This window comes from Mus caroli, chromosome 2 (assembly GCF_900094665.2).
Source record: "Mus caroli chromosome 2, CAROLI_EIJ_v1.1, whole genome shotgun sequence".
In the NCBI taxonomy this organism is placed as follows: domain Eukaryota; kingdom Metazoa; phylum Chordata; class Mammalia; order Rodentia; family Muridae; genus Mus; species Mus caroli.
This window is the reverse complement of record NC_034571.1, coordinates 57,295,277-57,310,053: the sequence shown is the minus strand read 5'-3', so window position 1 is coordinate 57,310,053 and position 14,777 is coordinate 57,295,277. Positions and strand designations below refer to the sequence as shown.

At 37.9% G+C, this 14,777-nt stretch overlaps 1 protein-coding gene across 1 annotated transcript; it reads left to right on the top strand.

Annotated features, from left to right (window-relative positions):
• The first annotated feature begins 881 nt into the window (after positions 1-881).
• Positions 882-9,993, top strand: Gcg (glucagon). The gene is made up of 6 exons (XM_021156704.1): positions 882-963; positions 3,944-4,046; positions 5,794-5,955; positions 7,565-7,702; positions 8,681-8,824; positions 9,543-9,993. Exons 2-6 carry the CDS (start codon positions 3,955-3,957, stop codon positions 9,547-9,549), a joined length of 543 nt encoding a protein of 180 aa, XP_021012363.1. The 5' UTR covers positions 882-963; positions 3,944-3,954; the 3' UTR covers positions 9,550-9,993.
• Positions 9,994-14,777: the final 4,784 nt, after the last annotated feature.

Below are 14,777 nucleotides of genomic sequence, written 5' to 3'. Positions count from 1 at the left end.
CAGGGAAGGGAACATACTTATGATCATTGGAGTTTCATGCTGTCTGTTCATACATCCTGGTTATTTCCCATCTTATATTTCCTTCTGTTGAAATGGCTAGAATTGTATCTGCTATATGCTATAATTACTAAGGACCTATATACATGCTGGAAGTTATAGAAAGTAACAGCATGCATCTCATCTCAATAGTTTGCCTCCTGTATCTTTCTTTGTATTCTAATGCCCCACCCCTTCTCAGTAAAATTAAATTTAAGTCATTTTTATTTCATTTTAAGATGAAAACAGAAATAATAGACCCTTTGCTATCAGCATCAGTGACTTTGTGTATTCTCATTTTGCCTTCTGTGTTTCATTAACATGGTGCACATTACATTTTAATTGACATTTAAAATCTCCCCACAAAGAGAATACAAATTTATTCCATACAATGTGGATGAGTGGGTTATTGATATGTGCATACTGGGTGAGTGATTTGTTTGCCTAGATGAATGATCTATCACTTATTCAGGAACTCAGGATATAGCCAAATATCAAATCAAGGGATAAGACCCTCAAATGAGACTAGGCTCATTTGACGTCAAAATTCACTTGAGAGAACTTTAGCAGTTTTTCGCGCCTGACTGAGATTGAAGGGTGGATCTCCAAACTGCCCTTTCCATTCCCAAACAGAAAGGCACAAGAGTAAATAAAATGTTTCCGGACCTCTGCGGTCTCAACCCGGTAACAGCGTAAAAAGCAGATGAGCAAATTGAGTGGGCGAGTGAAATCATTTGAACAAAACCCCATTATTTACAGATGAGAAATTTATATTGTCAGCGTAATATCTGCAAGGCTAAACAGCCTGGAGAGCGTATAAAAGCACAGCACCCTGGTGCAGAAGGGCAGAGCTTGGGCCCAGGACACACTCAAAGTTCCCAAGGGGACTCCCTCTGTCTACACCTGTTCACAGCTCAGGCTCACAAGGTAAGAGGCACACTGTGCGGAGGGGGCTGTCTGGAGGACGTTGGACAGTGAACTATGTTTAAGTACTATGAATTAAAATGTTCTTTTTACGTCTTTTACCTTATTGATAGGACGATGAAGAGCACAGTTTAGATCAAAGCGCTATTGATTAGATTTATACCTACTTTATCGTGATGAATTTGCAAACTACTTAGAGAAATAATATAATGCACTTATGAAATAGAAAGAAAAACAAAGATTCAGACCAGTGCATTTATTACAATGTGAACAGTATGTTCAACTAAGTAAATACTCTGAAAAATAAATATTTTTGCTTTGACTTGAGAGATGCGCGTACTACTTTGAACAGAAGGGGCTTCTTAATTTCACAAGAAAATGTGTCCATTACCAAGACTATAACGGCAGTTTTTCTTTATGAATTAAAACCTTTTTTTTAAAGCTTTTGTTTTCTAAAAGAAAATATTCAGTCTCATCTTTCAACTACCCAGATTTCTAATAAATGTTTCGAGGTATCAAGGCCCTTTGTAAATTAAAACTAACATCTTTAAAGCAGAAAACAAGCGTCATCAATAGCTGGGAATGTCTTCATATGAGTTATAAAATAACAGTTATTTACCATATAATAGTTGTAAATAAAGTTTAAAGTAGCTACATCTGGAATGAGATTCTGTGCATCTCTTTAGAAAGACTAATCAGATATTCTGAAGTCCTTTCTTAAGTTCATAAGGAAAAACCCCAATTCACAAATGCCAGCAATGGAGTCAACCATCAGGCATAGTGTGTTTCAATACATCCCAGGCCGTTGTTTCTCAATCTGTGGGTCATGACACCTCTGGGGGTCAAACAACCCCTTCACAGGTATTGCATATTAGATATTTACATTATGATTCATAACAGTAGTGAAATTACAGTTATGAAGTGGCATTGAAAATAACTTCATGCTTAGAGTCACCACAACATGTGGGACTGTGTTCAAGGGTCACAGCATTAGGAAGGTTGAGAACCATGTATCTAAGGACTTCTTATTAAGGGAGATAAGGAAGCAGAAAGTGTTTATGTACCCTACAACACCAATGTATCTTAGGAAAATAAAATAATCTCTTCTTTCCTAAATCTAAGATTCTTTCTCTAAGACTTTCCAAACAGGGAGTAATACTGTGCCTATATCCTAATTTTAATTTTGATAGGAAAGTGTGGTGTTTTTCTTTTTACTTTTTTCAGAAATACCATTCTCTTTCTTTACACTAGCCAAAAGAGGAGAGAAGTAAGTGTAAATTTCTTACTGGATACAATGTTGATGCTAACATAATATATTTAATTCTAAACAATAGTAGTAAAGCTATGGGTTAATTATTTTATTTCTCAGAAGTTTCTTAACTTTCAAAAGGTGGCTAAAGGAAAGTGAGTTATATCAAGAGGTTGCACCAGAGGACATATGTTCTCACTGTATTGTCTGTTCAAAATCCACCCCTTAAAAACATGACCAGGGCCATCTCAGAACCTTCAGGGACTTTAGGCTGAAGGGTTTCTTTAGGACTGAGTTGGCATTGTTCAGTCTTTTGCAAGAGGCTTTCCAATAGCATTATGGTCCTAAAAGGAAACTGTTTTTTAACTCTTCAGTATATGTCAAAGTAGCCATGTATTGTTGATCATCAAGATAATGAAAGCATAACTTCTATTATGCTGTTTTGTCTGATTGGCCAGTTCATCAATAACTACTTATTATTTCAGGAAGCTACCACTCCAGGTATGACAGTCTCTATTTTACTGCTGAAGACAGATAGTAAATATGGCTGAGATGTTAAAGAAAAGATTGATGTTTTTAAAATGATAATATTTGTAAAATCCTTATTCCAAACCAAATGTCATTTGCTAAAAATACTCATTTCATTTATTTATGGAGAAACATAATGAAACTTGGGCTGAAATTCCCATTTCTCAAAAATAAAACATTAGAGTTGGAAGGTTGCAGAGAGAAGCCTGAGACACTGTGGACTCAAGATTCCAACTCAGAAGACAGAAGAGCTCACTCTTTCGAGGCGTCCTGGCCCACACGCATGTAGACCCACATCCTCGTCACCAGAACCCTGGTATCTTCTGGTTTCACAGGTTATCTGTTTTTGCCAAACAGACAAGAAACCAGGTGTATGCTGCAGACAGACCCACAGTGTCATTACTAGGAAATGCCATTTTCTAGACTGAGTATAATTACCAGACAACCAAGGGACTTTGGAACTTCAAAAGCAAGCACCAGTTTTCCCTAGGATACTAATCTTTAATTTCTTAGTTGTGATTGTTCAAGTTGCCAGGAGCATTAGTTCTTATTGCAAATTGCTTGTCTTTAAAATGATTTTTTTCCCTTTAATTTAGAACAGGTCAAAGCACCCTAAAATACCTCAAATCTGTTGGCCGCTTTATAATTACAAAGTCTAGACCAAGTTACACTATTTAAAATATAAATGAATAATACATCTGAACCGACAGCTGGTATGCCAAGTTGTAGCCCGAGGCGGCTTTAAGATGGTTGAAATGCAGTATAATGTAAATGCTTGGAAGTGAAGGACGATTAATTGAAAGCCAGACTGATAGCGAAAGGGTGGTGTTATGGATAAGGTGCCACTCAGGCTAACCATATGCAGCATATCATCTACAGAGGGTATTTTAAATGTTTATTGTGGACACTTTTATTTCAAGTCTGGAAATGAGCCTTCTAAACATTAACAGAAGTGTCCTACATTAATGAAAAGCCTAATAGTAGAACAGATCCTTTGTGTTATTTTTTTTTCCTTATCAAAATTCATGGGGGTAGGGGAGGGCGTATATTCTATTTGAATTTAACATGGCATTGGAGCCATAAGCAGGATAAAACAGACAGGATAACTTTTGTCTTGCCGTACTATTAACTTAGTCAAAATTGAGCTCATTTGGACTGCCTGCTCCCCCATCACCCCCTACCCACCCCCACTCTGTGCTCCATCAGGCAGAAAAAAAATGAAGACCGTTTACATTGTGGCTGGATTGCTTATAATGCTGGTACAAGGCAGTTGGCAGCACGCCCTTCAAGACACAGAGGAGAACCCCAGGTACTGAACAGTAGTCTGGCCTGTCACTGTGGTTAGAATAAAATCTGTGAGAACCGTGATTGGTGAGTAGAGTCCCAGGGGTTTGGAGGGACGTATTGAACACACAATGGTGATAAAGGTGGGCTGATCTGGGATATGAATCAGGATACATATACACCAACAATGGGGTGGCTAGGCTTACAAGCATGTCAATGGGAAACTGTAATCCTTTGGGTTCTTCAGATGATAATCTTTAGTACCTTGTTTTAACTATTTCAACCCCAGTTCCTTTTTATGTCTTTAAAAATAACATTGTTCTTTGTTAATTACAAAAATCATATATATTTAAGATGTAAAATGTTTTAAAAATGCTCAACATTTTCAAGTGTTCAAATATATATCTACTGTGCAAAAAAAAACAATTCAAAATATATAAAACTAGTGTGTTACTTTCCTGGGTTTTAAAGATTTTTAAGTACGTTTTTTAATTGGAATAGCATTATATCAGTTTGCCCCTCCCTCCCCTCCTAGTCCCTTCTCACTACCTGTATAAACTATCATGCAAATATCTTTGAGCTTCTATTGCCATGAAATAGATTTTTCTCTTGAAGCTACATTGTCAACTTGCTCTTTTATTATTACGTATCTGATTTGTATGAGTTACATGCTTTTCACATCATATACAGTATTTATTTCCATATTCCTCCTCTTCTGGGCAGAAGTTTTAAAATTTACCCAGGAAGAGTGCTACACAGGAGGTCTGTCCATATGCATTTTGCCTGCATTTCTTAATACTTTCTGGGGTAGATTTCTAACAATGACACTATTGTGTCAAAGGGCATGAGTGAATTTAAACCAGAATTAGTACAAAAAAGCCTTGCTGGTTTGCCCTTCAGAAAAGCTGTCAGAGTTCATCTCTCTTCCCATTGGCAGTAGAGAAATATTTTACCCTCTCTACTGCTTAATAATTTTAATTTGACAAGTGAAATAGTATACCATTTGTGGTTATTACATTGATATCCCTGTATATTTATCATGCCAACCAGTTACATAGGAATATCCACCAGGAATTTTCAAATTAGCAGATGGTGTTTTTGTCCCTTTCTCCAATCTTTAGCTACTGTATGGCTAAGTAATTGAGGGTTTTTTTTTTTTTACATTAGTATATGCAAGACAAATTTGGGGGCATAGATCTGTTGCCCAAACACATGATTTGGGATTCTTAAGGTTTTAAAATATTCAAGTCACTGTTCTCCTCTGTCATATTAGCATAATCATGAGTAGATTAATTACTTGAAAAGATTTCTATCATCCTGTTTCAGAAAACATTTGCGAAACCTGTTGCTAAATTTCAGAATGAGTATCTTCCAATACACTGAAGTTCATACAATGGACAGGTGCTAATGCCTTCTAAGCATTGGTTCTCAACCTGTGGGTCATGACCCTTTGGGGGGGGGCGTCATATATCAGATGTTTATGTTATGATTTGTGACAGTGGCAGAATTACAGTTATGAAGTAGCAATGAAATAACATTATGGGTGGGGGTCACCATAACATGAGGAGCAGTGTTTAAGGGTCACAGCATTGGAAAAGTTGAGAACCACTGCAAGGCAACTGCAGAAACAGCAAGCTCACTACTACGTGGGACCTTCTATTTTGTAGCGAGGAGTCTTCTCAATAAGCCTAAGTGTGTACTTGTGGATCACTACCCGTGGAGTACCTGCTTCTGCAGTACTATTTACGCTGATTAATCATTTCCACTCACAGATCATTCCCAGCCTCCCAGATAGAAGCACATGAAGACCCTGATCAGATGAATGAAGACAAACGCCATTCACAGGGCACATTCACCAGTGACTACAGCAAATACCTGGACTCCCGCCGTGCCCAAGATTTTGTGCAGTGGTTGATGAACACCAAGAGGAACCGGTAAGAGTCTGAAGTTGTTGTACACAACTTCATATACATATTAACTTCAGTGCATATTAAGAAATTCTACCGACTCCCCTAGGCTATCATGCTCACCCAACAGGCTTATTCATGTTGGATATTTCTGATGTTGACCATGCTACCCCTTGACTTTTGCTCTATAGAAATCTTTATCCACACACAATTGTGACAAAAACATTTTATTATCTTAAACTGCAGTGTTTTTTAGAAATTTTCTAAATTGGAAACTGAGTTTTTATGACCTGCTAGGTTGAGAATGTTATTCTTACTAAAAGTTAGAGAAAACTCACAACATGCAATTGAGGGGTTCAAGTCAATGACTGTGATCCGATTAAGATGATACCTTAGCTGTATTGATCATTGGTAAAGTACAAAAAGCAGCTGCATCCATTCTTTTGTAACATAAAATCCAAGAAGTGCATTTAAAATCACAGCCTAGCTAGTTGCTGAGCCTAAAGAGAGAAGGCGGCAAGCAGGAACACAAACCGATCATAAGGCATACATTTTAATGTTGGATTTTGTTTTGAGGAGTGTTGGGGGGTTTGCTACTTCTAGGCTACTGCAGGAAATTATCCATAAGAGTTTCGCAGAGATGGTGGAATTTCACAATTTCTTTGGAGGATAGCCCACATGGAAAAGGAAGTTATGCATACCAAGTAGCTGAGGAAATCTAAAAATCAGGAAAAGGACATAGATATATCTGGGTGGGATGAAAAGGGTAGGAAGAGGGTATGAGACAAGGAGACAGGGCACATATATCCTTGGAGTGGAGAGTAGGGCAGCAAAGAAGATACCCATAGCGGTCAGAGAAGACCTGAGGGCTGACAATGTCCCTGCCAGTGACTTATAGGTAAGGCATGACTGTGAGAAAACACAAATTTATAGACTTGAAAACGATTGTTCTGCTTTTTCTAGAGTGGAAATGATACAATGTGGGCAAACTAACACAAAGCGAGCGACCTGTAACCTCAGCTATTTGTTGTCTGATTAAGATGAACGTTCCAAAAGGGCGATGTACAGCACGGGTCTGCAGGCTGCTGGTTCTGTCGCCCCTGGGTTCTTCGCACACGCTTGCAGCTGATAAGAGCCCACTTTGCTTCTCTCCCGCTAGAGCGTTTACTTTCTTTAATCTGTCATCATATGGTTCTTCTCATAATAATTCATGACAGTCCTTTGCTTTCCCTCGGATCAGTTAACTGACTCTGACTGGCTGTTCATTTAATAACGAGTACCTACTATGACTGTGAGCAACATGGCGGAGTGGGCAGCCTTCCTGTCCTAAGATCAAGTAAAACGTAAATGAAGCTTTAACAGCCATGGCATGAGGAAGCAGAGGAGGTGAAAATGGCCCCTGGAAAAGGAAGGGGTGGTTTAGTGTCTTTTAAAATGGCATTAGCCTTTCCCCACAAAGTTTCAATCCAGATCATTAACGGAACTTCAAAATAATTGTGTAACCAACCGCTCTCACCTCCCAAACTCCTTAGCCCCCTCTCCTTTCAGTCCCGAGCCTAAGGTTCCCACAGCTTATCAGGGAGAAACACACTAGCAAAGATGCAAAGCTTCAATTCAGCTCCCGCATTTCTTTCAGGAACAACATTGCCAAACGTCATGATGAATTTGAGAGGCATGCTGAAGGGACCTTTACCAGTGACGTGAGCTCTTACTTGGAGGGCCAGGCAGCAAAGGAATTCATTGCTTGGCTGGTGAAAGGCCGAGGAAGGCGAGAGTAAGTCTCGGGCTGATTATCTGATGATTAAAAACAACAACAAGAAGTAAAAAGACTATCCGATGGGGGAAAAAAACTGTACTGAAAACTTTTTTTAAAAATGCAATATTTAATGAAATGATCATAGTCTGACTTGAAGTTACATATTCTTTTAACTTGTATTCATGTGAAAATAAAAATTCAAACATGTAACGACGTTATCCACATCTACCACATGTACTCAGCCACCACAGAGCTAGCCACACGATGTTGGTGAAAAGGAGAGCAAGTTTCTTAGTTGCTTGCTTAGATCTTAGTCACACATTACTCCTGAACCATCTCATTTTCTTGTGACCATTTTGATTTGCATTTGAAATGAAGTGGGAGAAAAATTTATGTTCAACTCTGATTTTTTTTTAAAGCGGAGTTAAAACATACTTGCTGAGAAGATTGAAATGAGGGGGAACTAGTACGGAGGCTGACTTGTAAGCGCTACCCGTCATGCCTACAAACCCAGTGGTGCAACTTCATGGGTGTCTGTAATGTGTAACAAATATTCAGAATTCCACTGTAGAGAATGGGGTCCGGGGCGGGGCGGGGGGGGGCATAGCTGAAATTTTAATCCCTTCCTGCTAAATTTTGCCAGGCTGCTTTCACAGTCAATGACTTTCCAGAGCACGTTGTATTTGTGTTGGGTTTTGGAAAAACTAATCGTTTAAATAATAAGGTATGCGTTGTCAACTAACTAAAATCTTTAAGGCAGAGTGGATTGCTCAAAAAGGCAAAGCTACACGAGCTTCGTTTCAGGGTAGAGAACCAAAACCTTCTAGCTTTTAGTGGTCTCCACCTTGTACGGTCTTGTATAAGGGGTTTCAGTGAAGTGCCCCACCACCACCACCCAAATGTTATTCTCTACAATTCTCACCCACATCACCAATGATCAGCAGTTCATAAGCGTTTATTTAAGAGAAACACTGACTCAAGCCCTTCTTTTCTTAGCTTTCCAGAAGAAGTCGCCATTGCCGAGGAACTCGGCCGCAGGCACGCTGATGGCTCCTTCTCTGACGAGATGAACACCATTCTGGATAATCTTGCCACCAGGGACTTCATCAACTGGCTGATTCAAACCAAGATCACTGACAAGCAAGTGCTTTTGAGTTGATTTTGAAATCTATTTAAAATTTTATAAATGTAGGTTATACAGCCATTAGCCGTTCCTGGAGGATGACTCTTACATAATACATATGATGAATGTCTTATGCAAGAATATTTAACTTTTCTATGGAAGTTTCGATCCACTTAGCTACTCACAAAGCATCCACTGGATTTCTATGATAGACCAAGTACTAACAAAATCAGTATGAATGAAATATGGAGAATTAAGTCATTACATATTAATGTCACATTAAAATTGCTGAAAGTTTAACACACCCCAAAAAATGTCATTTTAAGTGGCATTATTTACTCAATTTAAGAGCAGAGGTGTGTGCCTGGGTGTACGTTAGTGGTATAGTGTTTGCTTAGCATATGTGGGGTCTCTAACTCAGTCTCCAGCATTAAAATAGAACAAAACAAAACAAAACAGAAAAGAGAGAGAACGGCACAGGGCTAAGAGAAATCAAGTTAAAATGTAATTTATTAATAAATCCTATTTTTATAATTATTTACAAATACATGTTTTTGAAAGATTTCTAATATGTCATCCTTATATGAAAATTAATTCAAGTAAAAGTGCTGAGGAATTTTCTAGTAGAGAGATAAATTTTTATTAAATGACATTGAAATGTCTTCAGAACAAATTAGTTATATCATCTGGTTACTATAATTATTCTAAACAATTCTCTTTTTTTTTCCTTCATAGGAAATAGGTATTTCACCATTCACAACCATCTTCACAACATCTCCTGCCAGTCACTTGGGATGTACAATTTCAAAGCTATATCCTGAAGCTATATTGCTTTGCATGCAGATGAATACACTTCCCTCTAGCATTGTGTAACCCAACGATTGTATATGGATTAAAGTAGTTCCAGGATGTTGATAAAAATAACAACTTTACAGTATGAAAATTCTGGATTCTCATATTTTTTCTCCTCATTTTAAAGTTCCCACCCTGAGATTATTTTTCTGTGATATAAATTGTAAATTATCGCAGTCACAACACCTGGATTATACTAACAGAAGACATGGCCACCTGGTAACCGTAGTGGTGAACCTGGAAAGAGAACTTCTTCCTTGAATCCTTTACCATAAATGCACTCAGCTTTTGATGTATTGAGAATAGATTTAAATAAATATTTCATTCTTTGTTACTATGGTCTCCTTTCTCTTTATTTCTCTGTCCTTCCAGACTCTCATTCTTTCTCAGCTGGTGGCCATATCTCAAATCTACTATTAGAGAACAACTCCATATTTTGAATGACTGTGCAGTACTTTACCATGTTGAGCTAACACTGAAGAATCAGTTGGTCATTTCAGATATTTATGTTTTATTTTGATTTGAAAAAATGTCATCAGGCAGCATTAGACTCAAAAATCAAATCTCTCCTGGGGCCAAATAGCAGCCACACTTGCTTTTAAAAGTCAGGTACCTCTCAGTTTAATATTATGCCTACACACACACACATACACACACACATGCACACATATGCACACCCCATTACACACATGCCTGAGCTCACACACACTCCTTGTGTATTCAGACACTTATATACTTGTCTCTGCTCCATTTATTCAATCAACTACCTGATACAGCAGATATCTGAGTTTTTTCCACAACACCCATATTCTACTCACCCAGTTCTGCTACGGCCAATGTCTCGACTGAGCCTGACACTGGTTGGCAATGCCTGAAATTTTCCTCTGTGTAACACCATGGCACCCTCTGTTTCTTCAACTCTATAGCACTGCAGTAAGGTAGATTTACCCACTAATAATATTTCAAAGTTTGTAATTTAGTAAGAAACTTGTATAACTTGATCTGCAGCTGTGAATTTGGGGTCAAACCTCTAAACCACAATCATTTTATAATAGGTCTTAGAAAACTTCTCCTGACTTAGAAACTTTAACACTACAGTTATTTAAGTGGGTTGGAGTTGACAGAAGGATCCCAAGAAGACAGTTAACTCCTTTGTATGTAAGTTTCTCATGTGAAAAAGAGTAGAGCAATCTAAGTATGCTCACATCTCTATCTTCCAATTCTCTGTATGTGCTTTACAGTGAGCCCTCGAGGATAATAGGACCCTAAGACGGTTGTCATGGAAGTGGTCAATGCAGGACACTGACTTTGTTGGCTTCCTCCAGACCAAAATAATCCCTCTCTCCTCCAAAGCACCTCACTGTGGGAGGCTCACAGGCCACACAGAAAACAATTTTTTCTCAAAGTTGGATTCCTCTCAGTTCTTGTATTTATTTGTTAAATAAATACACATGTGTGTGCTCCTGGTGAAGGCATTCATCTGGAAGGGAAAACAAACAATATTTCCCACAGTTCTAGCTAAAGCGGTTCAAGACAATTCATTGATGGACACCACGTTTTCTTTCATGTAAACTATCCTCTTGTGTACTTATGGATTCACAGATGACTTAATAGGTTTCCATGTAAAAATGTGTGTGTGTGTGTGTGTGTGTGTGTGATTTATAATGTCAAACAAAGGAGATCACCTTTGTGTATGTTCTAGTTGGGTCACAGCTTTCAGAATGACAGAATATACTCATCCAAAAAAAGGGGGATGGGGCAGGCAGCGGGTAGGTTACAATCACTGTCTAGAGTGAAAAGAAGAGAAAAACAGTGTGAAGGTCCACAGTCGTCAAGCCCAAAAGACTGAAAGAGATCAAACCCAGATAATATAAATCTACCCTTAAGATCCAGGGTCAAATTAAAGTACAATGCCAAGTGAGCCAACATGTTGATATGTGTATGTATAGAATAATATGGAGATTATAATCTCAGTTTCCGACAAATGAGAAATGACGAAGAAAGAAAAGGATAGGAGGGCACTTTAAAATGTGACTATGATTTGTAATGGAAATTTGGGCAGTTATTAAAGTTTATGTATGTGATCGTACATTGTTCACATCTATAAAGCAGATTATGTGAGGATTCTGGGAGAAAATGTCTGAGACACCACAGTCATAGGCACCTCCACTTTCTGGTCTAAGATGAAGAAAACATTATGAAACAGAAGAAATGAGCAATGAACCAGGAAGATTTTACAGGTTTAGACTGAACTGAGTTCTGATGGGAAAGGCTGCTTGACCTGCAAGCACACAGGCAACAGTTGCCCAAAAACAGTAAAACAGAAGAGAGCCTCGGCAATTGCATAGTGCTCTCTAGGGACAACAGAATGCAATAAAGGCCAGAAATTAGCATCTCTTAAAAGCCTTTGTGCCTGCACATTAAAATAAATGATATTAGATAGCTCTTGAAACAAGCAGATCAAGAACAAATTTCAAAGAGCTAAAGAAAAAAAAATACTAAACCAAAAAGAAATGAAAGATAAAATGGATGTGTTAATAAAGACAAAATTAAAACAGTGAGACAGAAAACAAATAGAGCCCATGCTTAACTCAGTTACTCCTTTGAAGGGAAAGTACATCAGAACAGACAAGTAACTGAAGCCCTTCCTCTTTGTTGTTGTTGTTGTTGTTTTTAATGAGAAAGGTCAAATGCTGAATGAAGAGTAATAATTGAAAAATAATTTTTCCAAAATTTGAACTTACTTGAACAACTGGATATTAGTGTATTTTAAAATTTGGCTCTTGTTTTAAGATACAGAATCTCATGTAGTCCAGGCTAGCCTCAAACTCTATATCGCTGAAGATGTCCTTGGCCGGCTGTTCCCTTTCTCTCTCTCTCCAAAAGTGCTGGGTTCGCAGGCAGATGCAAGCTTACCCAGATAATGAAGTGCTTGGATAAACTCAGAACTTCATGTATTCTAGGCAAACATTTTTCCTACAAAGCTACATCCCTGGTCCCAAGTGATTAATACATTTTTTTGTTTGTTTGGTTGGTTGTTTTTTTGGTTTTTTGAGACAGGGTTTCTCTGTATAGCCCTGGCTGTCCTGGAACTCACTTTGTAGACCAAGCTGGCCTCCAACTCAGAAATCTGCCTGCCTCTGCCTCCCAAGTGCTGAAATTAAAGGTGTGTGCCACCACACACCACACCTGACACCTATATATATATATATATATATATATATATATATAGAGAGAGAGAGAGAGAGAGAGAGAGACTGGCCTTGACTTTCCTATATAGTCAAGTATGACCTTGAACTTTGGATCCTGCTACCTATAAATCCATGTTGCTTGGATTACAGGTGTGGGCCACCATGCCTGATATATGGTATGCTTTAAAAGGAACCTAGGAGCTACATCTCCAGATCCATTTAAAATTTTAGCATGAAAATAATCTTTATAGGAAAATATAATTTGTCAATATTACCGCAAATACAGAGGAGCAATCTAGACAATTCATTAATAAAAATAAAAACCTCTCCACTCAGCATTTTATCTCAAGTCTGCAATAAAATTGTGCTTAAATCTAAATGAACAATTTATGAACATTGATGCAATTAAAATACTAAGAAGGAAATCCAAGTGTATATTAAACATAGTATGTGATGACCAGGGGAAATGACACTATCAAGGTAAAATGACTTTATATTTTAAGTTCCTTTAACATAATTCATCATATTAATAGATTCAAGAAAAAGCACAGTGGTAAGTATCTCCACCAGTAATAAAAGTCAATGGGCAATAGTAAAGTCATACCCCCCATGAAAGAATAATCGACAGATACTCCTAAAGATTATATATACTTCAGCTTAAAGTTTCCACTTAGTGGGAAGTGTTGGAAGAATCCCCCACAGAGTCACAAAGGAGAGATACTTGTTATTTTGACTGCGATTTAATGTTGTTTTAGAGGTGTTAGGAAACATAGCTTAACAAGAGAAAATACACAATAAAAGAAAGAATATAGTGAAAACACATCTACTTAAGAATGTATCTGTGCATCTGGAAAAAACAACAAAAGAATTGGTGGGAAGAGTACCACAAACAAAGCGACAATTTAACATGTTGGAAGAACATAAAATAAATATTCATATTAATAACCTCCAGGTAGAAAGGAAACCAAACGAAACAGAGAACAGTCAATTATCTTTACATGTGGTAGCTGTGCTCTACAAAGAAACTATAAATGAGGAACTATTTTCCCTATCAGGAATGCAGATTTAATCTCTCCAAAGTCTTTGATAGCATTTTTTGTCAACTAAAATACCATTTTCCTTGTGTAAGTTTGTTTGCCAATTTCCTTGGGAAACAAGCCAACTCCATCACCACTGAAAACTGCTCTTTCACATAACCCTTTTCCTGAATAGCTCTTAGCAGGTATTAAAAAAAAAAAATTCCTCTGCAGCTTCGTGATAGCAGAGCATGCCTCCTTTGCCTTCATTCTCAACATCTCCCATGTCACGTCACCTCTCCAAATCTGCAAGGCAGCCAGCCCTTACTAAGAAAAAATTGACAGTTTCTTGATCCTGAGTAACAGGACTTCACTGTTCATAACTTCCCATCTCGGAACAATGCTTTCTATCGTGGTGCTTTTCAAACAATTAGCAGTCATTTCATGAACTCACAAATGCAGCCACTTGTTGCACTTAGGAACACAGACAGTGCCATGTGAGCATGGTGCTTGAGCACAATCAAAAACAGAGACATAAGCAATAAAACAATTAACCAATGCAGTCTGAGCTTTTTTTTGTTTGAACTCAGCTTAGGAAGCCATATTAGATGATTCAAAAATTTCATCACTTTCCCATGCCTATAAATGGCCATGGAAGGGCTGTGGGGATGGTTGCTGTGGCTACAAATACTTTTCAGAGAGAAGATGGCTGGACTTTGAATCTGAAACAAAGCGGTGTGTTAGTCTTGATGGTGATCAAGGAGCACTCTAGAGCAGTAAGAATAAGAAAAAAAAAAAAAAAAGGTATCCTCTTAAGCCAAGATTCCAGGAATTGGAAACAGAAGAATGGCTGGAGAGCCAAAGAAAACAATCCCTCAGGGTTCAGGGGTCAAAAGTGGAAATAATGAAAC